Raw genomic sequence first — 14,555 nt, 5'->3', positions numbered from 1 at the left:
TTCACGACCAACAAACGAGATGGCGCCACCGGTGCGATAGCTGACAGAGCAGCTTAATTTCCTTCATCGTCGCCGCAGATGATGTGAATATCCGACTTATTCTGTTCGAATCAGGTAAGTACCCCAAGCAAACGTGGTATTAAACAATTCTGCCGACCAAATGCCATTTCTATGCGAAATTTGAGCTCGAACAATGACCCCGTTTAGCTGAAAGAAGCATTTTACGGGGCGCGTTTATTTCCGCAACACACGATAGTTAGGCCTAAAGTTTCCAAGATGGCATGCAATCATGCTTAACCGCCATCTTTTGATGGCAGTGACCATTGGGCTCTTTTAACATGCATTCCGTTTCAGAATGAGTGCGTTAGAATTGGGTAAACGTGCGATGTGGGGGTTCAACAGGGTGTGCAGCTGGAGGAGCCTGGTGAGGATGACATCGACATGGGTGCGGCCATCCTCAACTTCTACTGCACCCTGGTCGACCTGCTGGGCCGGTGTGCGCCCGAGGCGGCCACCATCGCGCAGGGCAAGAACGAGAGCGTGCGTGCGCGTGCCATCCTCCGCTCCCTGGTGCCCCTGGACGACCTCCTGGGGGCGCTCAGCCTGCGCTTCACCCTGCAGATGCCCCGCAAGGGAGACACCAGTGAGTCTCTCCTCTCCCACCTTTTGTAAACCAACATCCTTGTGTAAACGGAGCAGGAGCTCACCATAGCTTATAATGCTCCCAGTGTGTTACCTTATCCACTTGTGGCCCGTTCATACAGTTTACCGTATAAACATGTGTAAAGGCTGCACTTTTTTTTTTTGGCGGGGGGGAGAACACAGCGCACTCCTAAGACACGGACAAAGAAAGACAGGACGATACAGCGCTGCGCTGTATCGTTCAGCGCTGTATCAGCGCTGATTCAGCGCTGTATCGTCCTGTCTTTCTTTGTCCATGTCTTAGGAGTGCGCTGTGTTTTTCCCCCTAGATGAACTACCAACTAGCCTGCTCTTCCACCCTTGCAAGCTACATTTTTTTTTGTTTCAGATTCGGGGGCCTGTTTTTGGGGTGCCGCCCGTACAAACAATGTGCGAAAGAAAAATTTTTTTAAAAGTAAAAACACAGCAATCTGGAAATGAGCGGCATTTAATCTATGTTCAGTCATCACTCACGGAGTCTTCTGACTCCGAGCTGTGCTGTGCTCTGGTGCACGCTCATCCCGAAAGAAGCCGCGCGGCATGTCCATGGCTGTTAATGCATAACCGTTGTTCCACACTTCCATCGCGTACCAGAGGAACTCTTATTCCAGTTCGAGCAACTCGCATGGCTTGCCTCGGACAGTGCGCTTTTTGCAGCTTGCGTTCCTCACAGCAGCCTTTTGGTTGCACCATCGTCAGACGCACTTCTTGCCGATGTCAAATTTCCTTGTCTGTGTCAATCCCTTTCCGTCCCTCGTGTTCCTTGTGCGCTGTTGTTACATCATGAACGTTATCCAACTTTCCCAACTTTCGGCTTTGCTTAATGTACTGGCTGTGCCCCATCCATTCAAAGGCCCTTATGTGAGGCACAGTGCTTGTAGCATCAACAAGCACAAAAAGGAAACGGAGCTGTGTTGGCTGGTTCGCCATTTCTGTCATGTCAGGCTGGCTGCCCGCTCTCTGTCGATCAATGAGCAACTGTGCGTGACTGTACATGAGGCACCCTACACCCCTGATAGGCCCACTGACATCAGTATTTCACACCACCCTGGTCGTTCCTGAAAGGCGGCTGGATTTTTCCCATTTTTTAATATTCTGTGCCAGGAAGCGTCGAAGCTGTACTGGAGCCAGTAGGGTGTTAAAAATGGGGCCTCTCTTGCAGCCCAGAACAAGAGCGACCTCCCGGCTGGACTGCAGCCCAACCACAAGCAGTCCATCGTGATGTTCCTGGAGCGGGTGTACGGCCTGGAGACGCAGGAGACCTTTTTCCGCCTGCTGGAAGACGGCTTCTTGCCCGACCTCAGGGCTGCCACCATGCTGGACAGGGTACGTGGGGAAACACATTTGCTTACGAGATGTGCGACGAGACAAGCACTTCTGTGACTTGCTGCACCCTGACCTACGATGGCTACAGTTATCACCACATTCATGACTTTGCATTTACTACTGTTATCAGTTTATTATCGAAATGGAAGGTCCTAGGAAAAGCATTGGAGGTCCTCGGAAAAATTAGTTTTAGCGCTAGAGACCACAGTATGGTAAGGTCTTGAGTTAGGCTTGACTGGAAGAGGGAATGCAAGAAACTAGTGCAAAGGAAGCCCACTAAGGAGTTAGCGGTAAGAGGGAAGGTAGAAGAGTTCAGGATACCACTGAATAACAGACATTCAGCTTTAACTGAGGGCGGCGACCTTAATGTCGAAGCAGTGAACGATGATTTCACAGCTATCATTATGGAGTGCACAGTAGAAGTAGGCGGTAGGATTGTTCAACAGGATATCGGGAAGCAATCTCAGGAGACTAGAAGGATCTGATTAAGGAATGCTAAAGCATGAAAGCGTGTAACCCGACAGACAGAACAGAACCGACAGAGCTGTCAAAGTGATCAATAAGCACAAGGCAATTGTCATAAGGGAATTTAATATGGATAAAATTGAGCATGCTCTGAAGAACAGAGGCAGCCTAAAAGCGATGAAGACAAAACTAGATACAGGCAGAAATCAGATGTAAACGTTTTGAGACGAAGAGGACAATGTCATTAGCAATAGAGATAAGGTAGTCAGCAATAAAATTCTAACAAGGACGAGTGTCGGGCAGGGAGACATGATCTTACCAATGCTATTCACCGTCTGTTTACAGGAAGTATTCAGCGACCTGGATTGGGGACAGTCGGGGATAACAGTTAATGAAGTATACTTTCGTGATTTGCAATGCATGGATGACTGCTGCTGATGATGATGAGTTAAAGTAGCTGAAGAATTGTACACAAATTTATACATTAGCTAATATAGTGAGGACATTAATGGGAGAGACAGTAACGCACAGCAATGGGACACCCCGTCCGTAATGAAGGAGGAAATAAAGAAAGGCTTAAGAGCAATGGAAAAGGGGAAAGCAGCTGGTGAGGATCAGGTAACAGCAGGTCTGTTGAAAGACGAAGGAGAGATTGTGCTAGAAAAACTAGCCACCCTGTATATGTAATGCTTCATGACTTCGAACATGCCAGAAGTTTGGAAGAATGCTAACATCATCTTAACTCATAAAAAAGAAGACATCAAGGACGCGAAAAATTGCAAACTGGTCAGCTTACTGTCTGTTCCCACAAGGTATTTACTTAGATAATTGCTAATAGAGTGGGGACAACCTTAGACTTCAGTCACCCAAATGTTCATGCAGGCTTTCTTAAAGGGTACTCGACAATAGACTGTATTGACACCATCAATCAGATGATAGAGAAATGCACAGCGTGTGACCAACCCCTATATATACCCTTCATAGATTACGAGAAAACATTTGACTCAGACGAAACCTCAGCTGTCATGCAGGCATTGCGGAATCAGGGTGTAGAAGTGTGTTATGTGAAAATATTGGAAGATATTTATAACGATTGCACAGCTACTGTAGTTCTCCATAAAGTCAGCAATAAAATTCCAATACGGAAAGGTGTCTGGCAGGGAGACACGATCTCGCCAATGCTCTTCACTGCCTGTTTGCAGGAGGTATTCCGGGGCCTGAAATGGGAACAGTTGGGGATAAGAATTAATGGAGAATACCTTAGTAATCTGCAATGCGCTGATGACATTGCCTTGCTTAGTCACTCGGGAGATGAACTGCGAAGAACAATCAATGAGTTAAACAGCAGAGCAGAATGGTGGTCTAAAGAATAATGTGCACAAAACCAAAGTAATGTTCAACAGCCTAGCAAGGGAACAGCAGTTCGCAGTTGGTAGCCAAGTGCTGGAAGTAGTAAGAGAATATGTCTACTTAGGACAGGTAGTGACCGCAGATCCGGACCAGGAGAGGGAAATAGTTAGAAGAATAAGAATGGGGTGGAGCACATATGGCAGGTTCTCTCAGATCATGAATGGCAGTTTACCCCTCAAGAGAGTAGTGTACAACCGCTGTATCTTACCAGTAAATTCTCAGTAAATTCAGTAAATTTTCTGCGAAGCTCAAAGAAATAATTAGCTCATGCACATCGGTAACTCCCATCACTCATTGGTACTCAGTTCCCCGGAATCCATGGATAACCAAAAGCCTTCTAAGCTGTATAAATAAAAAAAATAACCTTCTCAAAAAGGTTAGAAAGCAGCCATTTAACGTGCGCCTAAAACAGCGCTATCAAAAATACTCAGATACTCTCTCCGCAGCACTTAAACGCTCCAAACAAGATTACTACCAAAATGAAATACTTAGAAATGGAAATGACACTCGTAAGAATTGGGTAACAATTAAGGAATTTCTGAATATAGCTGAAAACAAAACGAGCATAACGAAAGTCTCTGACGGTGAGTGTACTTTAACTGATCAAACTGACATTGCTAATGCATTTAATTCCTTCTTCTCGCGCCGCGGTTACCCGCCTCCAAGTAGTTACTGTGGCCCTCGTCGATGCCCTCACTCTTTTTACTTGCGCCCTACTTCACCAGACGAAGTCTTCCAAATAATTTCTAGCCTAAAAAATACCGCCCCTGGGATCGATGAAATTCCTTCTTTCAAAGTAAAGCTGGTGGGTCGTGAGCTGTCTAATGTTCTTAGTCACATTATTAATTTAGTATTTAGGACTGGTGTTTTTCCAACTGAACTTAAAAAAGGTAAGGTGACGCCGATATTCAAGAAAGGCGACAAAGAATGCCTAAGTAACTACCGTCCAATAACTATATTGCCTTTCTTTAGTAAAATAATAGAAAAGTTAATTGTTAATCGCATAATGAACTACCTCATTAAATTCCAGCTGTTAGCAGATCAGCAATTTGGATTCCGGCCTAATTACTCCACAGAACTAGCTTTAATCGAATTCACAGACAGTATTAAGCAATATATTGATAATGGGTTGTTTGCCGGTGCTGTTTTCTTAGATTTCACCAAAGCATTTGACACAATTAACCACACTATACTGTACACTAAATTAGAATCTCTAGGCATCTGTGGGCCTGCTCTAGCTCTTTTACGCAGTTATCTCACTAACCGTATACAAGTTGTCCAGCTACAAGAAACATTGTCTTCCCCTTTAACTATTAATTTAGGAGTGCCACAAGGTTCCATTTTAGGTCCGCTTCTTTTTCTCATTTTCATCAATGACTTACCTTTGTCCTTAATTAACACAAGATGTATACTTTACGCGGATGATACGACATTATTCACTCAGGATAGCAATTTCACAAGCCTAATAAACAAATTAAACATGGACTTACAGAATATTGTTTTATGGTGTGAAAATAACTTACTACAACTTAATCCTACAAAAACCACTTTCATGATATTCCGCTCTCATCAAAAGCATGTCATCCCGAGCCCAGCCGTTTATCTGGGACATCATATTATCACTGCCTCCGAATCCGTTACATTTCTCGGCATCACGCTTGACTGTCATCTAAAATTTCATCTACACACCAAATCTATCAGTAAAAAAATTTCATTTGGAATAAGGGTGTTAATAAAAACTAGACTTTTCTTTCAACGCCATGTTCTCTTATCCCTGTACTATGCTTTCATTAACAGTCACCTTAATTATTGCCTATCATCATGGGGTAATACCTATTCATGCCATATGTCATGTATTTCTCATCTTCAAAATCAAGCGCTTCGAATTCTATCTTTCAGTCCATACACAGCCACTGCTTCACCTCTTTACTCTGACCTAAACATTCTGCCATTGAAATGCCTCCTTAATCTTAGGTTAGGTCTTCTAATCTACCGCGCTCGCAATAATAACAATCAACTTCTCTGTTTTCCCGTATCTTTCCTTTCTAATAGCAATAACACTAGATTCTCTGAACAAAATAATATGCTTCTACCAAAAGTGAACACAAATTATGGAAAACAAACTGCTTTTTTCTCCGCCATCAAAACCTGGAATTCATTACCACTAGCAATCAAATCCGCACGTTCGCAGCCCGCTTTCTACACTTTACTAAAAAAACATCTCCTATCAACCCATTCAGCTTCATGCCATGCTTAAGGTTGCCTTCATCTTATTTTATGTTCCCCACTCTGACAGCAAACGGTCATATTGTTAATCTTCTGGAACCTCTTTTTTTTTTCTTTCTCCGCCTGTGTATTATATCTGCATTTATTCAATGCCCATTGTTATCTGTTGTCTTTTTGTGTTCTTTCTATTGCTCTTATGTTTTGCTATTTTATGCCTTTTTTGTTAAATTATGCCCGCTAACTATTGTATAACTTATTCATTGCCGCAAATTACACTAATAGATTTTAACTTGATTGTATACTTTTATAGCTCCTCTGCCAAACTTATGCACTTTCCTTATGTATTCCTGATGGGAGGTCCCCCAGACAGTTTTCACTTTGGGACCTCCTACTGTACTAACTTTTTTATGAAACTCACAACTCATTTGTATTTCGTTTTAATAATAATAATAATAATAATAATAATAAACACATCCTGCACTCAAAAAAAAAAAAAAAAAAAAAAAGTACTCACCTATGGGGCAGATAGGTGGAAGGTAACGAAAAGGGTTCAACTTAAATTGAGGACCACACAGGTAGCTTCGAAACCCACCCTGCTGCACCAACCCACCAGCATGTTGTGGGTACGCGCAAGGCAGGCTTGAGAAGAATGGCGCAGCCGCCAGACACTACATTGGCCAAACTCCGTAAGGTGGGGGACCAGGTGGGCCGCATGGTCCGCCGGGTTTCCAACAAACACGGGGGGGTTACGAAGTAAGGATGCCTTGCGGCTGGCAAATGCCTTCCTCACCAGTCGAATTCTCTATTCGACTCCTTATCTCCACCTACGGAAACAAGAGGAGGATGCCCTCGAGGTCATCCTTCGTAAAATTATTAAGCGTGCCCTTGACCTCCCCATCACTACTTCAAACAGCCGGCTTATGGCTCTTGGGGTGGTGAATACTTTCCGGGAGCTCCGGGAGGCGCACCTTACAAACCAGTGAACGCTCCTGTCGCTAACGGAGTCGGGTCGCCGCCTTCTTGCTCGACTCCATATCCAACACACCCCTCCAATGGAAGACAGGTTTCGCATCTCGGAACTGTGGAGACGTGCCCTCCACGTGCGGCCTCTTCCAGCAAACATGTCACATGTAGACCATAATGGTCGGCGCCTGGCACGAGCGGAAGCGCTAGCCCGACATTATGGCAACAAAACAGGTGTATACTACGTGGACGCCTCTGGCCCTCACCACGGGGGATGGTACACGCTTGCGGTAGTTCACAAAAGCAACACAGTTAACGGCCTCACCTTCAGAGCCCGCAGTGCAACATAATCAGAAGAGGTCACGATTGCTCTCGCGGCCTCACATTCCAATTCAAAATACATAATCACCGACTCGCGAGGGGCCTGTCGGAACGTCGAACAAGGCTGCACTCCCTTCCTAGCCTATCGAGTTGAAAGTTGGTTCAGCGCAAAAGACGAACACAAAGAAAGGAAACGACACACATGGAGTGCTATTAACAACTGATTTATTGGTAAATGCAAGAAACACATTTATAGTCTTCACACGCATGCGCACAATCGGGCGGCTCCAGGCTACTTTAACAGTTTTAGATGGCTCACACTTATCTAAGCTCACATTATGTCACTGAAGAAAGCACGGGAACCAGATAAGGTAGATAACTCTGAACATGAAAATGAATGACAAAAGGAAAAGTTATAGATGGGATATGACCGAAACATTTCGAGAATCGACAGACGAAAAAGACACGGGCCAGGCAGTTAATTGACGTTATATGACGTTGTCCAAAAACATACGCTCAGCCGAGTACAAACTTATGGAAGGGTCGCTGATGCACTGGCTAGACTTTTTATGAATATGAAAGGCCTCTAGTCGAATTGGTAGCCTATCGAATCTACCAGAATTGCATACGGGATATGGACCCCGCACACCGTTACCTCATATGGGCCCCTGCTCATCAGGGGTTGGCAGGAAACGAGGCAGCAGACGCAGCCGCCCGCGCGCTCTCTCGCCGGGCTGTTTTCTCCTCCCCACCTGATCAGGAACCCGATTTCAATCTGGTCTATACCTTTAAAGATGTTAGAGCCTACTATCAGGATAGTCATCGCCTTTACCTTCGCCCATGTAAAGGCCTCTAGAAGGCGGATGAGCGGCACCTTCTCTGCCTTCTCACCAATGCATTGCTGTGCCCGGCAGCAATAAAACATTTTGACCCCTCCTTTAACGGCAGCTATTTTGATAGAATAGTTGAGAAAGCACTTTCAAAGCACCACGCAGCCGCTTTCACCCCTCTTGCGTTTCGCCGCAGCCTCAGTGGTCGAGCATTCATTCCTCCGGCGGGCACAGATGGCGCTGCGGGTACGACTGCTGCGACAGCTTGCCGCTTCGGTTTGCCGTCACCGCAGACAATGGAAATTTTCGATTAATTCTGACCGAATCAGGAAAGTACCCCACCCAGACGAAGTGTAAAACAAAACTGACCGCCCAATGCCACTTTTGTGCGAAATCGAAGCCCGAACAAGCTAGTGGTTAGGCCGAGAGAATTTTTTCTTTATTTTCTCAGATCAATGCAACAGTCAGTACTTATTGTGAAGTGGGGTGGGAGGGGGCGTGCATCTTATATTTGGAATCATCTTTTTTGTCGGCCAGTGAGGGGTGCGAGATAAGCGGTCTACGTATAGGCGGCAATATACAGTATATATTGCGCGTTATGACCTTTGCAGGTTTTTTAGGATGTGTTCAGAAAATTGTCACGCCATTTGTGCACCCCCTTTTTGGAAGCCTTAATTTTAAGAAAATAAGGTGCACAAATTACGAGAGTAAACACCAGCGCATATGGTCCATTCAAAAGCGACATCGACCATTTGTGAGGCTTGTGACGACCGATTGTGAGTGAAGAGGTTCCTTGGCACATGTTGAAGGCTGTTGGGTTTCCTTGCGAGAAAGAAGTTTGAGAACCCCTGCACTAGAGGCAATTAGTCCGGCATTCGTCAGTGCATGGCTGAGTTTGTGTTTTAAATACCAAGGATCTTGGTCAGCTGATGTGCGGATGTTATTTACGTGCAGTTTCCATTCAAAATCCTCAATACTTTGAGCTAGGCACACAATATTATATTGGGTTTTTTAATGCTCAAACAAAGCAGTTGTTTTCATGCAAAATGAATTTTCAGAAGTGCGGTAGCAGCTGGTAGTGTACCTGCCTAAAATTTAGTTATGTGCAGCCACTGTTAACTGTCAGAGTGGTCTTGCAGAGCTAGAATATCGGTTTCTGTGGCTCTTGACGAAGTTTCAACATGGCATGAGTGGGTGCACTAGTCGTGCCTTCTCTGTGACCATTTCGTTTCTCTTTTTTTTACAAATTGTTTTGCTGGTATTGGTCTGCTTGTTTACCTGTTCCTCTGTTACTTATGTTGGTTTGTTGGATAGTTTTGTTTACCTGTTCCTTTCTTGCTTATGTTGATTTGTTGAATTGTTGTGCTTATCTGTTTGTCGTCTACGTTTGTTTGCTGGATTGTCTTTGTTGGTGTTCTCTAATGAGCCCGCAGAACACTTTGGAAGCAATTGAGTTCGAGGGTCCTCCCTCCAGATGAGTCATGCCTCCTCGTGATGTCTGCAGACGGACAACGTGGAGAGTGACATGGCACTGGCGCTGAACCGCTACATTGGCAACTCGGTGCTGCCCATGCTGATCCAGTACTACAGCTACTTCACGGACGCAGAGAACTATGCCAGCCTGCTGGACGCCACCCTGCACACCGTCTACCGCCTCTCCAAGGTCAAGATCCTCACCAAGGGCCAGCGGGAGAAGGTCTCCGACTTCCTCGTTGCTCTCACCAGGTGAGGGCACCAAGCACTTCACTGCATTAGCAGGGCAAACGTGCCGCTGTCTTTCTCCACCCTCCGGAAGGTCTCCACCTGCAAAATCAGATTCAGAGATGGAATGGGAAGCAATTCCTCTCATCACACTATCAGTTGTGTGGATGCTTTCACTTCCTACTAACTTTTTTATTTATGGCTGGAATGTCATGAAATTTTGCACACAGATGTATTTTTCTCTTCTGATTCCAAATATGTAGCCATAATTGAGCTGGTGGTCTTAGATCTTACAAAGTCTAGTTCGCGCTCTAGTTTGGATAGTTTGCGCTCTTTCAGTCTCCCTCGTGTTTTTCCTGTGTGTGTCTTTTGTGCGCAATTTGTACCTACAACAGTATGCACCAACTCGCCCAACAAGAAGTTCTTCTTAACTACAAGTCTAGAATATAATTAGGTAATTTCTTACGCAGCTTTAATGAACTTTCTCAGTGCATTTTGTTGCTTTTAATTACATGAATCGATAGCCAGAGAGTTCCCATACCCGGTGACATTCTTCGTTTTTCTCTAAAGGCATGTCATGCTGACATACTAGTATGTCATGAGTAAAAGGTTGCAGTATTTTACACTGCAGCTAGTTAAGCTAATTGTCAATTGCTATTTATATGTGGCCTAGACAAAAAAAGTAAGAATGTCATTGGGTATGGGGCTTTGCTGGCTATCAAATTATGTAAATAAAAGCAGCAAAATGCAATGAGAAAGTTCATTAAAGCTGCGTAAGAAATTACCTAATCACACTCTATAATTTAAGATAACTTTTGATCTAGGACCATCAGCTTAATTATGACTATATATTTGGAATCAGAAGAGAAAAACACATCTGTGTGCGAAATTTCATGAGATTCTAGCCTCAAATAAAAAGGTCAGTTTCCTTAACACCTGTGGGGCGCAAAATCCACGGAGAGGGCTCAGTTGGGCTGGTTGGTTCATGTTGAATGGTACGACTAAACAGCACTGACAGATGGGACGGAAGAAAAGGAGACAGACACATGTGCTGACAGCGCATGTGTCTGTCTCATCTTCTTCCATCCCATTCGTCGGCGTTGTTTAGTCGTACCATTCAACAAAATCCAAACAGCTGTTGTGGTGCTTGTAGACCTTACTGGCATTTGTGCTGTCTTCAGTGCAAAATAGAATTTCACTGTATCCACTCCACAAGGGTGAGAGTACCCAGGACTCTTTTGTTGTCAACATTGTAGATTTCAGATGCTTCGCCCTACGGCAGCGATTGCACTGTGGAGAAGCTGCCCTGGTGGCTGACTGCCTCTGCGCTTCCACTCATGGCCTGTGCCCCATGACTTGGCCCACTTGCATTCTCGCACACATCTGAATACCTCATGCGATCAGAATTTGGAGAGATTTTGAGCACACTCACTCTGAAATTGTTTTCTCTGGCCCAAATTAAAACTGTATGATATAAAACAAATTAATATCCAGCTCATGTAGAAGGAAACTAATTTGAAAAGGTCAGGAAATCAAGGTTTCGTCGGTTCTTATTTTGGCATGATTCCAAATAGAGTCAATGCGACTTAGTGGGTGTGTGGGGTTTTGTTATTTCTTTGAAAATTTAAGTAAATATCAACTGCTTTGAAACTACGAAAAAAGGGGCAATGGCACAAGAAACGGAAACACAGAAGGCACACAAAAGACAGTACTGACGCCAGGACTGGCGTTAGTCCTGTCTTTTGTGTGCCTTCTGTGTCCCCGTTTCTTGCGCCATTGCTATTTTTTTCTTTCGACATGAACCAACTCACCCAAACTAGAGTTTTATTTGAAACTGCACCGGTCTCTGCTGGAGTAGAGGGTGCCACTGTTGTTACAAAGACTGTGCACATGAAGTTTATACCTCTGCTATTTTTTCACTGAAAACCAAAACACTTGTCCAGTAGTATTCCATTCTCTGTGCTCGTAGTGTTTCTTTCATTGGCTGATAGGGGAGCCAGTGCCCTATCAGCCAGTTCAGTGAGTGCCATTAAAGAATGCAAAGGGACAGGAACTACACTTGAAATACAGACAGGGCACATAACCTGGGGACAGGGACCACTGCACTTCTGGACTGATGGTCTAGGCAAGCATTTCATCTGCACTGTCTTCACATGCAGCTGTTCGGGCGTCAACTGCCTCGCTCGCATGTCAGTTGAGCTGTCATCATCTTGGTAGTGAGCAACATTGCCCCACTAGTATTATATCTATGCGACAGCATTTAGGTTGTTGTCTTGCAAAAAATTTCCAGCTTCTCTGTCACGAAGTTTCCTGATTGCTTGAGAGATGTCACGTGACCTCGTGGCGTCATCACAGCATTCCCTGATGGGTCACTCTGATTGGTCGAGAGGGGCCTTTGTTACGTCATCGCAACCTGCCTACTATAGCAGGCAGCAACCTGGCAACCGGTTTGTAGGCAACCTGCCCACTATGGCTGGTGGCCGTCTGCCAAAACCTTTAAAATTTCAAAGCACCCCAAAGTTTTTTGAAACAGGCCCATAAAGTGGATTAAGGTGGATTAGTGGGTCCGATTAGTAGAATCCCTCACGGTAATTCAACGGAAGGTACTTTGAACATTCTAGAAGGTGATGACTCATTCATACCATATAAAGGCACCAGTTCCAACCATTGGTTAGAAAATCATTTGGAATCATATTTGCTAGCGCTTAGTGAACACACGGGACAAGAACACAAATACACAGGACAGACGCTAGTCTTCAACTGCCATTTATTCGAAAAACAATCAATATATGACATGTCAAAATAGCTGAACTCACACATGCGCAGTAGCAATGCCACGCCTCAGGAACATCATTTCTTTTTTTGACAGATTAACAGACGGGGTGCTGACGCATTTGGAACCTTCACTATCACATAGCTTCAAAAATTTCACGTTCCGCTTGGGTTTTCATTGTACCTAGAATGATTGTTTTTGGAAAGATTGGTGTGCAAGGTACAGGGTCAGGGTCGCCAGGTGACGGTGATATTTTGACATGTCATATATTGATTGTTTTTCGAATAAACGGCAGTTGAAGACTAGCGTCTGTCCTGTGTATTTGTGTTCTTGTCCCATGTGTTCACTAAGCGCTAGCAAATATGATTCCAAACACTTTCCAACTAGCCCAAGTTTCCGCCTTAATAAGTTAGAAAATCACATTGCAGACACCACAGCAGGCGACGTAATGGCCCCCCCAAGTTTTTCAGGCGAACTGAGCGTGCGCTGTTCTGTTGTGCGCAGGGAGATGCAGCCCAGCATGCTTCTGCGTCTTCTGCGGAAGCTCACCGTGGACGTGTCGGTTATCACCGAGTACACAGCCGTTGCCCTCAGGGTGAGCTGTCATCCTTGCAAACTGTGTGTGAGACCTACATTTAGGGTTCACAGTTGCCCTCTTCTTTTGGTGGACCCTTGACGGGTGCAGTGAGAATACAATGTGATGGCAAATTTGCAGGCAACCAGTGGAGATTTGAAGTGTGGCTTAGCATTATGTACCACCTGTTCACTTATTGATACTGCGGAGTTGCTCGACTCAAAGCAAGGGTGAGCACAAAAACAATGAAATTGAATTAATAAAGATATCAATTAATTAAATACATTATTTGGCCAGAAGAGTGTGAAGATTCAGTATATTAGTCAGACTGTCTGGCTGAAAAGGCAGTTGGGCTTGATGTGCGTAAATTTTCAACAAGTGAGAATTTATTCTTCCAGCAGCGGCAAAAGAATAAATTTTTAATGTGCGCGCTCTCTGTTTCTAATGCCAGCTTGCTTATATGGGGGCTTCTGGTGCCAGGCCTGTAACCACCTATAGCAGAGGTTCTCCAAGAGAGTTCCGTGGAACCCTAAGGCTCTTTGGAGAGCTTTCCTCCGAACACCTAAACCCATGCATGCCGTAACCTCCACCTTTCTTCTACCCACTTTATTTGGGGCTAACCCTAAACCAGTTGCTTGTAGCAGACTTTTACTGTGCAGCCTTCTTCCAAAACAAGAAGAAAAAGTGCACTGCTTTGTTAAGTCAAGCAAAGGTGTTGTATTCTCACAGAGATCAAACCACGCGGGAAGTAGCAGAAGCATACTTCATCGCAACGGAGCAACGGGGCTGCGATAGCAAACCTTCGGTTGCTTTAAGTGATAACGAGATCACGTTTCTTGGCAGATTTTGGGCTTCGGGCGCACGCTAGTTTTATCAGTGTCATAGTCTTGTTTGTTCAGTTTTGTTTTCATGTATTATGCCTTCCTTATATACCCAGCTTTTCGCAATAAAGCCTTAGTTGTGAGTTCAGCGCTTGTCCTGTCGTCGCCTTTACTCTTGTCTCTAGTCTTTTGTGCGCTCTTTTTCAACCATGAACCTATACCAACTCGCCCAACTCAACTTTCTACTAAATGCAGCCTTCATTATTCATTGAATTTTTTTTTTTTGAGAGGCCACGTGTCTGTGTCCTTTGCCCGTGTTAGGCACTATCTTTTGAAAGCCACTAGGGTTTTCCGGGGCAAGGTTAGTCTGAGGAAGACTGCTGAGCCCTCTCAGAAAGCACGAGCTGCAAGAAAAGCAGCCTGATGGTATGCACAAGGTCTTCACATGCCTGTCCCTGGCTGTT

General features: G+C 44.7%; 1 protein-coding gene across 5 annotated transcripts in view; it reads left to right on the top strand.

Annotated features, from left to right (window-relative positions):
* LOC149326691 (ryanodine receptor-like) overlaps positions 1-14,555 on the top strand; it is a 539,764-nt gene that overhangs the window by 308,709 nt on the left and 216,500 nt on the right. For all 5 annotated transcript variants that reach the window (XM_089562900.1, XM_089562898.1, XM_089562899.1 and 2 more), the window contains exons 58-61: positions 403-643; positions 1,844-2,007; positions 9,727-9,947; positions 13,201-13,291. In XM_089562900.1, coding sequence (XP_089419026.1) covers positions 403-643; positions 1,844-2,007; positions 9,727-9,947; positions 13,201-13,291 — 717 coding nt within the window. The remainder of the gene's footprint in view (positions 1-402; positions 644-1,843; positions 2,008-9,726; positions 9,948-13,200; positions 13,292-14,555) is intronic.

This window comes from Amblyomma mixtum, chromosome 10 (genome assembly GCF_055824585.1).
Source record: "Amblyomma mixtum isolate Tamu chromosome 10, ASM5582458v1, whole genome shotgun sequence".
In the NCBI taxonomy this organism is placed as follows: Eukaryota; Metazoa; Arthropoda; class Arachnida; order Ixodida; family Ixodidae; genus Amblyomma; species Amblyomma mixtum.
This window is presented reverse-complemented; position numbering and strand designations above follow the sequence as displayed.